The 17110-nt window shown below is 38.4% G+C and overlaps 1 protein-coding gene across 1 annotated transcript; it reads left to right on the top strand.

Annotated features, from left to right (window-relative positions):
* The first annotated feature begins 1017 nt into the window (after positions 1–1017).
* Positions 1018–9759, top strand: LOC309501079 (RNA-binding protein MEX3B). The gene is made up of 3 exons (XM_082173048.1): positions 1018–1387; positions 1806–2271; positions 6137–9759. Exons 2-3 carry the CDS (start codon positions 1842–1844, stop codon positions 7456–7458), a joined length of 1752 nt encoding a protein of 583 aa, XP_082029174.1. The 5' UTR covers positions 1018–1387; positions 1806–1841; the 3' UTR covers positions 7459–9759.
* The last annotated feature ends 7351 nt before the right edge of the window (positions 9760–17110 follow it).

Below are 17110 nucleotides of genomic sequence, written 5' to 3'. Positions count from 1 at the left end.
CATTTTATTTTTCAGGATTCTTTGATGAATAGAAAGTTCAAAAGAACAGCATTTATTTGAAATAGAATCTTTGACAACATTATAAATGTCTTTTGATCAATTTAATACGTCCTTACTGAATAAAAGTTTTAATATTAATATTATTTCATATTTTTTTCTTGCTGACCCCAAACTTTTAAACGTTAGTGAATAATGTTACAATACACATTTTACAATATATTCACATAGAAAACAGTTCTTTTGAAATCGCAATAATATTTCACGATACTATAAATGCAACCTTTATATATTTATTATTTTTATTTATTTATTAAACATTTACTTACAAAATACAAAAGTGAAAAGTCATAAACCAGAGAAGAAGGCCAGAGGTTCAGGGACTGATAAATATTACATCACATTTGAATTTAGAAAAAGAAAATAAATAAATACAAGAAAATAAATCAAATTAAATTACAAAATGAGGAAGTATCAATTAAAAATTAAATAAATATTCTCCCCACAAAACATAAAATAATAATAATAGAATATATTTATCAGTTTAGGTACAAATACTCGCTTCCAGAAGCGCAGCGCGTGGCCTTTGAACCCATTGTTGTGCGCCGGGTGACGTCAGCGTCGTGTGAGCGAGAGAGAGAGACGGTTGAGAGAGAGAGAGACAGCGAGTGAGCGACAGAGAGAGAGAGAGAGAGAGAGAGACAGCGAGTGAGCGACAGAGAGAGAGAGAGAGAGACAGCGAGTGAGCGACAGAGAGAGAGAGGGCGAGTGAGACGGTTGAGAGAGAGAGAGAGAGAGAGAGAGAGAGAGAGAGAGAGAGAGGGGGCGAGAGAGACGGTTGAGAGAGAGAGAGAGAGGGCGAGTGAGACGGTTGAGAGAGAGAGAGAGAGAGAGAGAGAGAGAGAGAGAGGGCGAGTGAGACGGTTGAGAGAGAGAGAGAGAGAGAGAGAGAGAGAGGGCGAGTGAGACGGTTGAGAGAGAGAGAGAGAGAGAGAGAGAGGGCGAGTGAGACGGTTGAGAGAGAGAGAGAGAGAGAGAGGGCGAGTGAGACGGTTGAGAGAGAGAGAGAGAGAGAGAGAGAGAGAGAGAGCGTGGCGTGCGTCTGCACACAGACAGACAAAGACGGTGAACCGGAGGAACGGGAGAACGCGCTCTATTCCCCTCTCGCGTTGAAAACGGCCAGAAAACAATGAGCAGAGCGGCGTCGAGGCGGGACGCGTGATTCTACCGCGCGCTGGAGTTTGATTTCTTTTATTGATGCTTTTAAAACGGACTTTTTCTCCAACCGCCCCCCAACAATTAGCAGCTCCGCTAGCGGTTAGCATCATCATCACCCTCATCCTCCAGAAAACACGAGATAAGAGCGGCGAGCGGCGCGGGAGGACTTAAGGTGAGGCTTTCTCACGGCATTTACCGTGACTTTCTCTTCCGCCGGTTTCCGTAACGCCCGGTCCTGATTGTCCGCGTGGCGCGCGCGCCTGAGATCCACAAACAAAGGCGACAATGTGACTGATCATCTCCGGCTAGCGGCTCGGCTAACAACAACAACAACACTTCGCTTTCAACGGTCATATCTCTCGATAAAGAAAATAACTCACTATTACACCGATTTAGTGTCGTGGTCACGTGCTTTAACTATATGTAACATAATAAGCTTGTCAAGAAATATAACCGTTAGTAAGTGAGTCGCGCGCGCGGAGCTAAAGCTCACAATAAAGACAAAAGAGACGCGAACTGGGAAACAACACGCGCACGAGCTTTAGCCGTTTATGTCACTTCTAATGGTTTTAATGTGTTATTTCTTCTAGTTTCGCTTGGGTGTCTGATGCACACGCGGGATAGCTATGCCCAGTCCCTTGTTTCATCCCGATATCATGGATCACGAGATGGTTGTGAGCAGCACCGGGGCCCGGGAGAGCGAGCAGGAGTCCCGGGACGAGGAGCATCAGGAGGCGCTTCGCTTCGCCCTGGATCAGCTGTCACGCATGTCACTGGAGAAGGTGGACTGTCTGGACGGGACCAGCGGGGAGAACTGTAACGGAGGGGGTCCCGGGGGGTACGTGGACCTGCAGATGCTCGAGCACTCGAACGGCTCGCGGGAATCTCCCGGTTCCTGCTCGCCCTCTCCGGAGTACGGGTACCACATGGCCAGCCCGCACTCCTCCTCCATCCTCGGGGAACAAAGCTCGGTGCTCCGCAAGAGAAGTGTCAACATGACCGAGTGTGTGCCCGTGCCCACGTCAGAGCATGTGGCGGAGATCGTCGGCAGACAAGGTAACCTCACTCACATGTGACCATAAACAAGAGGAACACGTCCCAGTGCTGTCTGAGACTGACCAGTGGTGGAACAAATACATGCAGTGCTTTCCCATTGTTCAAAGGCAGTGCATTTCTTTATAGGCTCTTGTTACACAAATAGTTATTAAAATAACAGTTTGCATGCAAATAACAACTTGCAATGCTTTCCTTTTGTTTAAATGCGTTGCAAGTTATCATTTGCATGTTAATATTATTATTTGTGGATGTTCCAAGATATTATAAACTCTCTCTCTATCTCTATAGATGGATAGATATAGATAGATTAATAACATACACCGTTATTAAAATATTTTGCATGCAAATAACTACTTTCAACGCATTTGAACAAAAGGAAAGCATTGCAAGTTGTTATTTGCATTTTAACTAGATTATTTGTTTATGTTCCAAGAGATTATAAACAAGAAATGCAATGCATTTGAATAATAAAAGCACAATCTTACACTAGTATCAGTCGTGTCTGAGAGTGTTCATCGCACTGAAAATATGAATGTTTACCTTTTCTTTGTTCCACGAGAGCATAACTAGTGAACGCACTGCATTCGAACAATAGGCAGATCCTCACTGTAATAGTGTTATTGAGGTCTGAGATTGCATGCAAAAACTAAATTTGAATATTTACTAAGATTTAGTCTTCCTCTCTGTTCCTAGGCATCACAAACAATGCAATATCATGAGAACAATAAGTAAGCGTTATAAGCGGTCAGTGAGCGGCCAGATGCACATGCTTTATGTTTCTGTTATTGTTTTTGCATGCATGCGTTAGTGTTTGCGTACTTTTCTTTCGGTTTGGCCGATATTTGTTCTTTCTAGACATCGGTAGTGTGTCGATGGAGGCTCGGATGGATGTTCTGCTCTGTTGTTGGTGTTGGAGGAGGGGTTTGAAGAGGGAGGAGGGGGTCTGGACGTGTCTCGCGCTCGAAACCAGACAAAAGAGACTCGTATCGACCGATGCGGATTCACGGGCCTCACGCCCATCTCCCTGTCTGCTGATTATTGATCTCTGATCGCGTTTAGCTGAGCGTTATCCGCTCTTCTGCATATGCACTGGGGTCATGTGAGGATATGAGTTATGCAAGTACACAGGGCCACACTGAGGCGTGTTTCAGCGCGCGCGCGCCGTCTGTGCACGCGCCTGCTAAAATAATGAAATCGAGTGCATGCATTATGTGTGTTTGAGTAAAACAAGTGTGATTTATTCGCGAGCCGCGAGGTTTTGGCTCGGAGCGGCATTGTTCTCTTTGTTTGAACTGCCATGCGTTCAGGCTCGCGCTATGACGTCGCCGAGCACGCGCACCATTGGCTGAGGGAAAGAAGCCTCGCGGATTTAAAGGAACAGTGCGCCTCTGTTTGCTAACAATGGAAACACGTGATCGATAAAACTATAATATAGTGTCACTTTATTGACGATGATATTTTCTTCATTCTTATATAGCACAGTTTAATGCAACACGAGTTGCCCAAAGTGCTTCATAATAAAGAACAACCACCAATGCATAGAGATATAAAAAAAAAAACATAGAACCACATAGAGGCTCGAGCTGTTATAAAGTATTATGTACACGTTAAATATTTTCTATTTAACATTTTGCCTTTTGTTAGTTCATTTGACAAATTGATTTAAAAAATAATGAGTTCATTAGAAAACTGCATAATTTATGCACATCATCTTCATAATTTTTATAGCATATAGCAGAACATTACTGAACAACAACATGTGACCTGGTTATGCAATTTGATTCATGGTAGTCAATGAGGTGTCACTGTCATTGGCTTTAATATTCAATAATATACTGGAATTATTTCAAATGTGTTGTATAAATGTGCCTAAAATAAACATTTAACATTTGCTAGTAAAAAAATAAAAAATAATTATATATATGTATGTGTGTGTGTCTGTCTATTAAAATAATCTCATCAATTTTAATTATTGTTAATTAATTTAAATCATGTAATTTTCATGATCATTTAAAAACTGTAGCATGCGACTAAAAATTCATAATAGAATTAATGTTAGTTAAGTACTATACTATATATATTAAGTTCATTTAATTTTAAATGGTTTACTTACGAATATTTATTTGGCCATTATTTACTTGATTATACACTTGAGCGAAAAAGTGTCACTCACTATTATTGATGTTGAATATAACAATTCCAATATATTATGAATGATTAAAATATATAAATTAATGTCATAATTCCCTTTTTCTTTTATTATTCAACCTTTTGTTCTTGCTAGATTATTTAAATTATTTAAATAAAAATTAACAGATATACCATGTTGTCTCAATTATTTTAAGTAATTCTATTAGTGAGTACATTAATAAAAAACGAATATTTTTCATACTTTTATTATAAATAGTGTTGAATTAAAGCATGCTGCTGCTGAAACAATTTAATGTCAACTGCATTTGTATTCAATTTAGTTAAAATATGCTATGATACATTCAAGCATGGATTTTTATTCTTATCTTTACATATTCATGAGATAATGTTCCATTTAAGACAATAGGGCTGTTACTAATCAAATGAAATCAGTATCAACAAAATGAATTGTTTAATGCAGATCAGAGGGACATGAACGCATTTAAACTGCTGTTACAAATGAATAAATAATGTTTTGATGTTTTAAACATAAAATGTTGAATATTTGAAATGATTTAAAAAATGAAAACATACTTTAAATGTGAAATTAATACCGCCAGTAGGTGGCAGCGAGTCACTGTTAATGAGTGAGTCATTGAGATTCAACTGATTCATTTAAACGGAACGAATCATTTCACTCATAGAATCATTTATTCAACCGATTCGTTCGTTCGTTCAGTAACGAAACGCCACCGTGTGTTGCTCAGAAACTCAAAACGGTCCTTTGTCTGTCTGGAACTATTTTTGTTGGTGAAATGGAGCAAAAACCGGCAATATTGTGTACAATAAAACAAAATATAAGTCAGTTAATATTAACTTCTTGTTTATTGAACTGTTGTATAAAATCCAAATCACATTTGTGATCATGCTGATATTTGGAGAAAAAACGGCACTATTCGTGTGATATTAACTATATCAAGTGATATAAATATAAGACAGAGAGGTAATTTTTTTTGCCCCTTATCTTGAATATTGAGGGAATTAAATGCATTTTAATAGACTAAGTCACACAGTGAAAGCATGCGCTCTAAATGCACAAGCGCACTAGTCATGCTTGATCATGTCAGATTGCACAACGTTAAAACAGTGTTCGTACAAGGGGCTTAAAGTGCTTGAATTTGACTTTTGGTAATTGAAGTCCTGGAAACCCCCCAAAAACAGCCATATTTATTAAAAGGTACTTTAAAAGTGAAAGAAAATATGTGAAATTAGAGATTAATTTTATTGCTAAAAAAATTTTTCGCGCAAAATGAACGCTGCAGCCCGTCTGATATAGAGGCTGTTCGCATGGCATATTGCCCATAAATATCCAGGTATATGATACATCTTTCATTCTTCAGGTCAATCATGTATTCATGTGAGGAAAAAAATCAGTTTGAATAAGAAAACGATATCTTTGTCATAGTATCCTTTCAATGGTTAAATTTACTACAGTCATTGTGCTGTGCTTTATTTGTACCATTTTGTTTCATTAGTTATTATTTATTTTATCCATTTACCTTTTTCAGAATTTGAAGATAATAAAGAGATTATTTAACAAGTGAGATCTCTAATTGTAGTCCTTCAAAACTAAAAAAGTAGTGCTTAAAGCTCTTAAAGTCCTTAAGCCCTGGAATTTTATTCAATATTTATTCTAGTTCAACAATGTAATGTTTTCCTCTCGTTGTTTCTGCAGGTTGCAAGATCAAAGCTTTGCGTGCAAAAACAAACACCTACATCAAAACCCCTGTGAGAGGAGAAGAGCCCGTGTTCATCGTGACGGGTCGCCGCGAAGACGTGGAGATGGCGAAGCGTGAGATCATCTCAGCAGCCGAGCACTTCTCCATGATACGAGCCTCGCGCTGCAAAGCGGGCGCTAGCGGACCCGGCACTAGCAGCTCCCTTCCCGGCCCGCCAAACCTCCCGGGACAGACCACCATCCAGGTGCGCGTTCCCTACAGAGTCGTGGGTCTAGTAGTGGGACCCAAAGGAGCCACGATCAAACGCATCCAGCAGCAAACGCACACCTACATCGTGACGCCGAGCCGAGAGAAAGACCCGGTGTTCGAGGTCACCGGGATGCCGGAGAACGTCGACCGCGCGCGGGAGGAGATCGAAACGCACATCACGCTACGCACTGGCGCATTCGTCGACCTCCAGGGCGATAACGACTTCCACAGCAACGGGACGGATGTGAGTTTAGAAGGGCTCGGGGCGCTCGGGTTTAGCGGCGCGCTTTGGTCGCGCGCCACTCATTCGGCTCCGCCTCCTCCGCCATCGCAACTTCACCAATCCACACGCAAAATGTCATTATCAAACGCCGCGGAGTCGTTCTCGGTGACGCGCCGCGCGGCAGACGCCGGAAGCCCAACAAGCCCCTTTAGCACGAGCAGCGCCGGCGGGAGCTTCTCATTCGCCGGCGGCGACTCGACTCCGAATTTGCCGGCGACTACCGAAGATTTGGGTTTTGAATTCGGCGCCGCTAACATCTGGGCTCCGTTCGTGAACGGCGCGAAACAGCAGCCGCCGGTTCGGCGCAACAGCAGCGGTCTTAGCAACGGCGCCGTAACCCCGCGGCTATCGCCCGACCCGGACCACCCGCTAGCTCGCCGGGCTCAAAGCGACCCGCTTAGCGCCCTCTCCTGGTTGCAGACGAGCGGTGGTGGCGGTGGGTCGTTCTCAGGCGGTAGCAGTAGCAGTAGCGGCGGAAGCACCACCGGTTACTCCTCCTGCTCGGGGTCTTCGCTCCCGGGTGGCTCGCCAACTGACTCTGAAGGCGGTGGGAGTGGTGTCGGCGTCGCCTCTACTATGTTGGGTCGCCTGAAAGCGGGCGCCCTGGCAGGAATGGTGCCGCGAGACTGTTACGTGTGTTGCGAGAGCGAAGTGACGGCTGCGCTAGTCCCGTGCGGACACAACCTCTTCTGCATGGATTGCGCCGGGCAGATCTGTCAGTCGCAAGAGCCCGAGTGTCCCGTGTGTCACATTCCTGCCTCGCAGTGCATCCGGATCTTCTCCTAAACTATTAAAGACTGAGTAATTATTAGATATGACACTATTCTGATTTATTGACAACAGTAATAACAATGATGATGAAACAAAAATGACTATTACCCACTCAAGTACTTGCGTAATCCTAGCCGTTCATGTTCATATGGGTTTTTTCCATTCATGCTTCTTGACTTTTTCTACTCGCAGGTATTTTACGCTGCACTTTTTGTCTAATGCGTTTGTTTTTAGAGGGTTGCCGCCGCTGTGGTCGTTTTTTAAATTATTTTCTAAAGATCTTGTTGTTTTTCCGCATTCTGTTTTTAAATGCAGTCGATGATGATGATGACGACGGCGGCGGCGTAAAACGCAAGACTGCGTTCATTTAGACCAAAACACCAGAGATATTAATGCTTAATATTTATACGTATCTGACCGTACTAGTTGATGTTGAATCTGATAGAATAGTACATGTTATAAATATCATAACCGTGCATTTTTTTGCCACACTACCTTAAAAACATTCACGCTCCTTGATGTTTTGGGGACGAACGTCACGTTACGTTAGTTCATTCCAACAATCTACACTCCTGAAACAGGGTCGCTGGCATTCACAGTTAAACGTGGACGTGTGGAAACTTCATCTGTTGTGAACGGCGCCCTCTATCAAGAGGTTTTTGTAAGTTTACTCGAATGTTTCTCTTTGTTGTGAGTGTGTGTGTGTGTGTGTGTGTGTGTGTGTGTGTGTGTGTGTGTGTGTGTGTGTGTGTGTGTGTGTGTGTGTGTGTGTGTGTGTGTGTGTGTGTGTGTGTGTGTGTGTGTGTGTGTGTGTGTATGTGTGAAAGCCATCGCTTTTTGTGCACTGCGACACATTGAAATGTTGTTTCGCTGGAGTTAAAAGTGTCTTCCGGCCCTCGTAAGAGGTTAAAGCGTTCCCGCACTTAGGTTCCCGCCGTTAAACGTGATGAACGTTTTTTTAACGTGAGTGACAAGCCATGAATTCACACTCTAAAGGGCTTCCGGTTACACACTACACTTCAGGTCATCCCGCGTACTCGAAACGCTAATAAACAGGATTTTTAGTCCCGACTGAGTCCGTGTGGCAGCTAAATCACGCAGGGCTTCCGTACACTTCAGTGAGGGACTTCTCCACATCTTATGAAAGAGGTTTTGTTGTTGGGTTTGCATGTTTTTGTACAGGTTTCTTTCTCTAAAGATCACGCAACTCGTTTATCTTTTTTTCTCATTTGACTCGCCGTTTCCTCCTTTCTTTGGCGTGTTGAAGTGATCGATAGTGCCAGAAAACGGTGCCTTGGTGGCGAAACTCGCCGCCGAGAAACGAAGATTGTGACGAACCTTCTCCGCTCTTCCAGATTCGTGAATCGCTTCGGACGAGAGTATTTGTATAGAGAGACGTGTCGTAAATCTGAGCCGGTTTTTCCCCAGAATCTGATTTAGTGTAAAGGTACAAGACTAGTTTTTCCCACTCGTGTGTGTGTGTGTGTGTGTGCGTGTGTGTGAGTGACGTGTTTTGGCGATGAAGGTCAGTGAAGAATCACTCGTGGTTTTTGACCTGAAGTTGAATCGTTTCCCTTTCGAACAGGGTTTAACTGAGGCGAATCTCAGGCAGTTTTGCATTGGAACGACGACAGACACTGTTTTTCCCATGAATCATTGTTTTTGCCCTGAACTTTTGCTCTCCTTTCCTTTTTTTTTTTTTTACGTTCTTCGCTTTAATCCTTTTTGTACGCAGAACCAAAAGTTATTTCAATAAGACTTTCAGGCCTAAATTGTAAATATCCTCAATACAATCATTGGGATTTGTTTTCAAAAAGTACAACTTAATGTAGTTTTTAAAACATGTATCATTTATTTGTAAGTTAAACTCTGCATGTCTTGAAGCCATGAGGCATTAGCTAATAATTTTTCTAAAAATGAAAATACAAAAAAAAAAAAAAAACTTTTTTACACATTTTATTTTTACAATTTATTTGCTTACCTTGACATAAATATCCCAGATTATAATGTGACCCTTTTATTACAGCAAATTTATCTTTATTTTCCATATTTCTGTTTTCCTGTGTGCAACATATAGGCAATTTATAACAAAATGAGAAAAAATTATTGAAGAAATTTAAAATTGAAATATATTTTATTTGAAAGTTTATGGACCTTTTAACCGTGAGCTGGAACAATTGTATACACGTATAATTTGAGCTGACTTGACGGTTATAAGAAATGTATCAAGAGTTTTATTTTTTATGCTTCTTTAATAAAATCTTGTTTTTTTGTTTTTGTTTTTGTACTGTAAAACAATAAACCTTTGTATCCGTGTCTTCCTTTCTGTGCGCAGTGATATTAAAGGTGTGTGTAACGTGTGGGATAACAGAACTATGTGAACGGCGTTTGTTTTGCCGCCTTTGATCGATGTTTCTGCTGTTAAAATTTTTTTTTTTAGATGAATCAACATTACAAAAAAGTTTACTTAAAAAAAATTAAAATAGATAGCAGTTAAAAATATTTTGTATTCCCAAAAATACTTTGTTGAAATGAAAAACTAGTCAAAATTATTTTCTGTGGTGATCAAGAAAATAAAATTTGAACGTTGTTGTTAAAAAATAACTGAAGAATTTTGTGTTCCCAAAAATGCTTAATGTCTTTTACTTAATTTTGACTCATTTTCATCTTAATGTTAAGTTACAAGTTAGGAAGTAACATTAACGATGCGTTCGTGTAAGAAAAATATCCATATTTAATACTTTATCGACTAAAATAACCAGCTTCCGTGTTTACACGTTTTGGCCCTTTTGGCCTTCCATAGCTACTCCTACATCATCATCCTCAAGTGTTTCTCTTGTGGCGTAAGTCGACTTGTGTGTGGCCTTCTGCCGGAAGCTAGTTATTTTAGTCGCTAAAGTTTTAAATACGGATATTTTTCTTACACGAACGCATCGCTTCACTTCAGAAGGCCTTTATTAACCCCGCGTGGAGAACTTTAATCATGAATGGATGCACTTTAATGGACTTCCAAAGACAAAAACTCATTCACTCCCATTATAAAGCTTGGAAGAGCCAGGACTTTCTTTTTTTTTTTTGTTCATAACTCCAATTGTATTCATCTGAAAGAAGAAAGTCATACACACCTAGGATGACTTCAGGGTGAGTCAATCATAGGCTAATTTTCATTTTTGGAGAACTATCCCTTTAAACAATTTTGTGTGAAATATGTATTTTCCAAAACACAAAATTAACCATAAGTGATCCAAATTTGAGTTTGATATCTCAATAGATGAGCTTTCAGTGATATTGTGTGTGGCTGCAGTACCGAACGCTTCCACTAGAGGACATTCCCATTCATTTCCAATGAGCTCATCTTTGACCGCGAACGTTTGATACTTTTTATCAGCATCATTTAACCTTTTCGAATCATGTCCTTGATTGTGTGTAATTTTTTTCACACAGCAAGTGCCAAATTTGTTCAATTCTGATGAAGTAAAAAAAAAAAGTTTTTTTGTCAAAAATGACAAAACGTTACAACCTAACATTAGCCACATGTTATTAACTACAATAACATTTTATAATCAAGTCAATTCTCAGTTAAAAAAAAGACAGCTGTGCAAATAAATAAGACAAATCAACTTCATGAGGAGAGAAGAACAAAAGCCTGTCATTTTATTTTTAATTGATTTGAAGAAATTATCTGAGAACTTAATGTTCTAAACATTCTAAATTCTTAAGATTAATTCTATGTTTTTTCATCAATCTTTTCATGAATTAAATGAAGCTCATGTGATGATGTCGCTTGCTGCTGTTTGAGGAACAATTTACAATAAGGTTCAATGATTTTTTTAAAGCTTGTATTAATGTGTTCATGTTTTATAAATATACTATTGGTCACTCTTCATATTCATTCATCATTGTTATTTCAAGCAACTTGGAAATGGCATGTGTATTAATTATGTTCAGAAATTAACAGTTGCCATGATTGTTAAATGGGTCATTCTTTAAAAATATTATATATGGCCTAACGTTATTTAAGATCTGGACTTTATTACTAGATTGCTAATCATAAAGAATTATTTTTATTTTATTTTGGGATTCATTTAACAAATTAAGGTATTCTGATCAGATCGTAATCAATAATTCCATCAAACAATTTTACATTTAAAAGTAAAAAAAAAATTATTAAATGAAAATTCTTCACACTAATATTAAACAATATATAACACCAAATGTCAAAATGAACCATAAAAAAAATTTAAAAAAATTTAAATGAACTTTCAATATGATGGGGAAAATCACCATACGATGACCTTTGACCTTGGACGCATTTATCTCACAACTTTTTGTGTTTTATAAGGTTTTAATGTGGAAAACACTGACTAATAAAAAATGAAAGGACAAGCGTTCTTTAATTTTACCACTTATTGCTAATTTTCTTTTCCCCCTTTTCACTAACGTTTTTATTTTTGTCCGAAACAAAGACTCAAACCTTTTCATATTAATGACCCAAACACAATTTTCCCAAGTTGACTTGGACATTTTACACACATTTTTCTCCTTTAATTTATTAGAAAGTCACTTAATAAACCTTGCTTCTCCATCGATGCAGGTTTTTAATAAGAAACACAGAGTCAGTTGATCATTATTGTTTTAATAGGAAGCAAATGCTGCAATAATCCACTATCATCCTCATTAAGAACAATCAAAATGGTTAAAAACTAAACTTAGAAACATCCCCGGTATAAAAACACCCACTCATGCCAAGAACATCAGAGACATTATTCACAAGCTCTTCTTTTGAAAAACGAACAGTGAAAGAGGAAAGTCAATCGGACTGGTCAGTTTGTGGCAGGTTAACATTGAGACACGTGCTGCCACCATTTACTGGGTTTCCCATCATGCACTTGGTTTTATTCACAGCGTCTGCGGGCATGCATGCATGCATATGAGTCTCTTCATGCCCGTTTGTGCTTCAGCGTGTGTGTGTGTGTGTGTGTGTGTGTGTGTGTGTGTGTGTGTGTGTGTGTGTGTGTGTGTGTGTGTGTGGCGTTTAAATCACGTCTCTGCCATCTTTCTAACGTCAAGGCTCGTGTGAATCAACATTCAGTGGCTGCGCTGCGTTTGGTCTCACAGGAAATCAAGCATAGAGGGATTTTAAAGCTGGTTTGAAAAATAAATCGGATTTTCCACAACACGCTAAAGTCAACAAAAAATGGTCTAACATAAAAAAGGGTTATTATCGTCAACTAATGCAATAAAACATTTTCATTATTTGAAATTAAATGGAAATACAATAAAATATATGTAAAAAAAACCAAAAAAACATTTCGGCTAGTTGCCAAGTGTTGCCCAAAAAAACAGTTGCCAAAAAAAACAAAAAACATTTCGGCTAGTTGCCAAATGTTTCTCATTTTCGTTTAGTTTAAACTGAAGAACTAAAATAATCAAAACTTAAACTTTATAGACATATTCAAGGAAAATAATAATAAAATTGTCAAAAACACGACTTTATTACTAAAACTTTAACTAAAATTAAAATAAAAACTGAAAATATAAAAATAAAATCTAATTCAAAATATTAACAAAAACTATGATATATATATATATATATATATATATATATATAGTGCTGTCAAGTCGATTCTTCACGATTAATCGCATATATTAACATTGGTGTCATCAAGTCGATTAATCCCATATATATATATATATAAAATTAGTGCTGTCAAGTCGATTAATCTAACAAGTATGTGAATATCTAATATATACGTGTATATACACACACACACACACACACACGCATATTAATATATTTACAAACTTGTTAGAGACAATTAATCGCGATTAATCGTCTTGACAGCACTAATATATACAAATTTTGTGTATGTATATATATATATATATACACAAACACATATAAATAAATAAAAAATGTAGTGAACTGATTAATCGTTCACAATAACCCCATGAGTTTGTATAAAGACAGTAGAAGTGAAGGATCACAGCCGACTCTCTAACAGCGAGTATGTACAGTGAGTATTCAGTGCGGATACAGATACTCTGCAGTGTAAACGTGTTAAATCAGTTTAAATCAAACCGCCAACTAACTTTACAAAGACACTTAATTGCACTGTGGTTTAGTCTAAAATAGCTGATCTGATTGGCTCAATCCGGCCACGTTTATCAGAGCAGTCCCGACGGATTCGCTCATTTAAAGGGACAGTTCACCGGAAAATCATCTCTTCCTCGTGTCCTTCCAAACATATAATTCGTTACATTTATATAGACTTTACTAATCAGCGATTGGCTCTTTTATTTAGAAGGCGGGGCTTATTCCGCCATATTGGGCATTGCACTTTCTCCCATTCATAGTAATACTTTGTGTATCTAAAAGTCTTTGATATGACTTATAATAGATTTATGAGAGGAAAAGAGTAAATTCTCTCCTAACTCACTTGCATTGGAACGACACCAGCAAAAAATGCTTTTGTTACTCAGTATTTTTGTCTTGTTTCCAGTCCAAATATCTAAAAATTCTTAAATCAAGATGCATTTACTAAAGTAGTAAAATTCCAATAGATATTATTTCTTGTTTTCTGGGGAAATAAATCAAAATTAAGTGAGTTTTTGCTTAAAACAAGCAAAATTATCTGCCAATGGGGTGAGAAAAATAATCTTAATTTTGCTTGTTTTAAGCAAAAACTCACTTAATTTTGATTTATTTCCCCAGAAAACAAGACATAATATCTTATGGCCTTTTACTACTTTAGTAAATGTATCTTGATTTAAGAATTTTTAGATATTTGGACTGGAAACAAGACAAAACTACTAAGTAAGTAAAGCATGTTTTGCAGTGCATGAGTGTGAAGGATCATTTCTGGGTGAATTATTCCTTTATTGCCTCCGTTCCGGTTTCAGTCCAGTGTATTGCTCTAGAATTATGCATTATTGAAGAAGACTCATGAAAAAGCATTACAAATACGACACAGCCCAGACAAAAAACACATTTCTGATCTTGTAATACCGTCGGCCTGAATGTCAGAAGTGCGTTTCGGACGTCTCTCAGCAGCGTCGACCTTTAACCTCAAGCGGAGCGTTTGAGGACTTCACCACACTCACAGACAAACGTCTGAACGCCTGGACAAACATCAGTCCTGCGGTGGTTACTGAGTGTTTCTGGACACAAACAAACAAAGAGACGAAGAAAAGCCCCATAATGCACGGCGTCTGGTCTGCAGTGGAGTCACAGTGTGTGTTAAGGCTCATCTTCATCATGCTGAAGACTCAGACGTGTGGAGAACACAATCCAAAGCGGGACTCGACATGCAGAAAGTGCAAAATATTCCCAACGAATCACGAAGCCCCGAGTGCGTTTCCGTTCAGCGGTCTGTAAAACACAGAGGTCTGGAAGGGGTTTCTGGGTAACTCAAGGCCGCAATGCATTGTGGGTGTGTGCGTGTGATCGGAACATCATCATGAGGAGTGTTACATCACCTCAATATCACATCATAGTTTTCTGCGCTCACGTCAGAATCAACACAGTTTATAGTCTGATTAGTAAAAACCACTGAGGATCATCAGGATCAGTGACGAGTTGATCTTGATAATGACATATTTTAGGGCTGCACAATTTTGGGGGGAAAATCTAATTGCAATTTTTCTGACTAAAATTATATATATCTTTTTTAATTATATATATATATATATATATATATATATATATATAAATAAAGGTATTATAAACATGAACAAAGTTTTCTGTAAAGCTGTTTTGAAATGATGTGCATTGTGCAATACGCTAAAAAAATACATTCGACTATTATTTCTAAATATAATACAAAATAAGGAAATATTACTATTGTAAAAAAAAAAAAAATTGTATTCCAAAAATAATATAGTAATAATAATAATAATGATTTATTATTAATTTTAATAATAATAAAAATTATTAATATGGTCTTAATTTCTTTATTTTGAAATGTTAAAATGCATTAGAGTTTGACTTTTATTACCAAATAAAAATATTAAATATAATAAAAAATAAGAAATATTACTATTGTAATATTTCACTGTAAAATAATTTTTTGGTATAAATATAAATAAGTATATTTAAATATATATACCAATATTTATGACATAATTTCTTCCTTTTCAAACGTTAAACCATCAAATTTTCGTTTAGGAAAACCACAGGAGTCTCTAAAGCTCGTCTTCTGTAATAACAGCAGGTTTAGGAAGTTTGGGAAGATCAAGTTTGGGAAGATGTTTTGCATGTTGCGTTTTCAAAAGCACGTTATGAGTGACTGTATTATGAGCACGCGTGTAAATCATCACAGCGCCGCGCTTCACTCTGAAACACGCGTCGCATATTAATAATCGCACTATAGTGCAGCAGATTAATGGCATATTTCAAGAGAATCGTTCAAATTGGTATAGAAGCATGACATTTGGCACAGATACTCTCTAAGGGTCACTTTTTGGGAAAAAGGCGTTGGCCACCGAAAAATTCAACATGGCGGCCATTTTTTCAAGATGGCCGCTATTTCTGTAAAATGCTCATTATGTCAATTGTTAAAACAGTGATGTAGGCATAACATTTTGTGAAAATACTCTCTTCAGAATGTTTTTTTGGAAAACGGTGCTTGTCCCTCAAAAATTCAAGATGGCTACCAGTTTTCAAGATGGCCGCCATTTCTCTTGAATCCTTACATCTTTTTTTCAAATGGTGCTGCTATCATGAAATTTGGTACAAATATTCTTCAAGGAACATTATCATGGAAAAAGGTGTGTGCCGCTCAAATTCAAGATGGTGACCATTTTCAAGATGGCCACCATTTCTGTCAGAGCTCAATTTAATGTGTTAAGGAAGGTTTTGTTTAATAGAGTGAACGTCATTACACAACCAGGGAACACTGGTGACTTAACTGCTGTGGAACTCAGCATGGGGTTCAGTGTCAGCTGATCTAGTTTTACTTACACTGTAGTTCTTGACTAGTAGTAATAGTATAGCTAAGTTTAGTGTCCCAAATGCTGTCTACCAGCCCCTCATCAATTAGCTAGTAATAGATATAGTTAGATAGCCGCACCTGAATTGACAGGTTGTGCCAGCACGGGAGAGCCGAGCCAAGGGTAACCGGGGCAATACATGACTTGTTCATGTATGCTTACCTGGAAGGTGTACAGATCACACGGGACTTAAATGGCACTGGATGAATGATCGGGCTAGGTGTAGGTGACCCGTACCTAGTTGTATCCCATACCTGAATGTGTACTATGTCTATGATTGAGGTGGTAAAAGGATAACCCCTCGGCCTTAATCAGACAACAAACCCCCAAAATGGCAAATGAAAATCCCATGTCAGCCAAGAGGCCAACTGATTGGAAGAAATGTTGTCTTTGTCAGACAGACACAAAGGAACCCCTCCAATCACCACCTACCCATCATGTTTCTCAACATGATGGCTATAAAATGATTGCCACCAACATTCCACTCTTACACAAGATGAACAAAATGCCAATGACCCTGGACCTGGAACGACTGGATGAAGGTGGTGGTATAGAAGCTTTGAGAAGGAACCAAGCGAAGTATCACTACAATTGTCGACTTCGGTTCAACAACACAAAGTTACTTCGTGCCCAGAAGCAACAATCCGATGCTCAATGTAGTGAGATAGATGAAGGC

The sequence above is a fragment of the Leuciscus leuciscus genome (assembly GCF_965113295.1).
Source record: "Leuciscus leuciscus genome assembly, chromosome: 6".
NCBI classification, from domain to species: Eukaryota; Metazoa; Chordata; class Actinopteri; order Cypriniformes; family Leuciscidae; genus Leuciscus; species Leuciscus leuciscus.
Note: the sequence above shows the minus strand (reverse complement) of the source record. Positions and strands in the feature narration are given on the sequence as shown.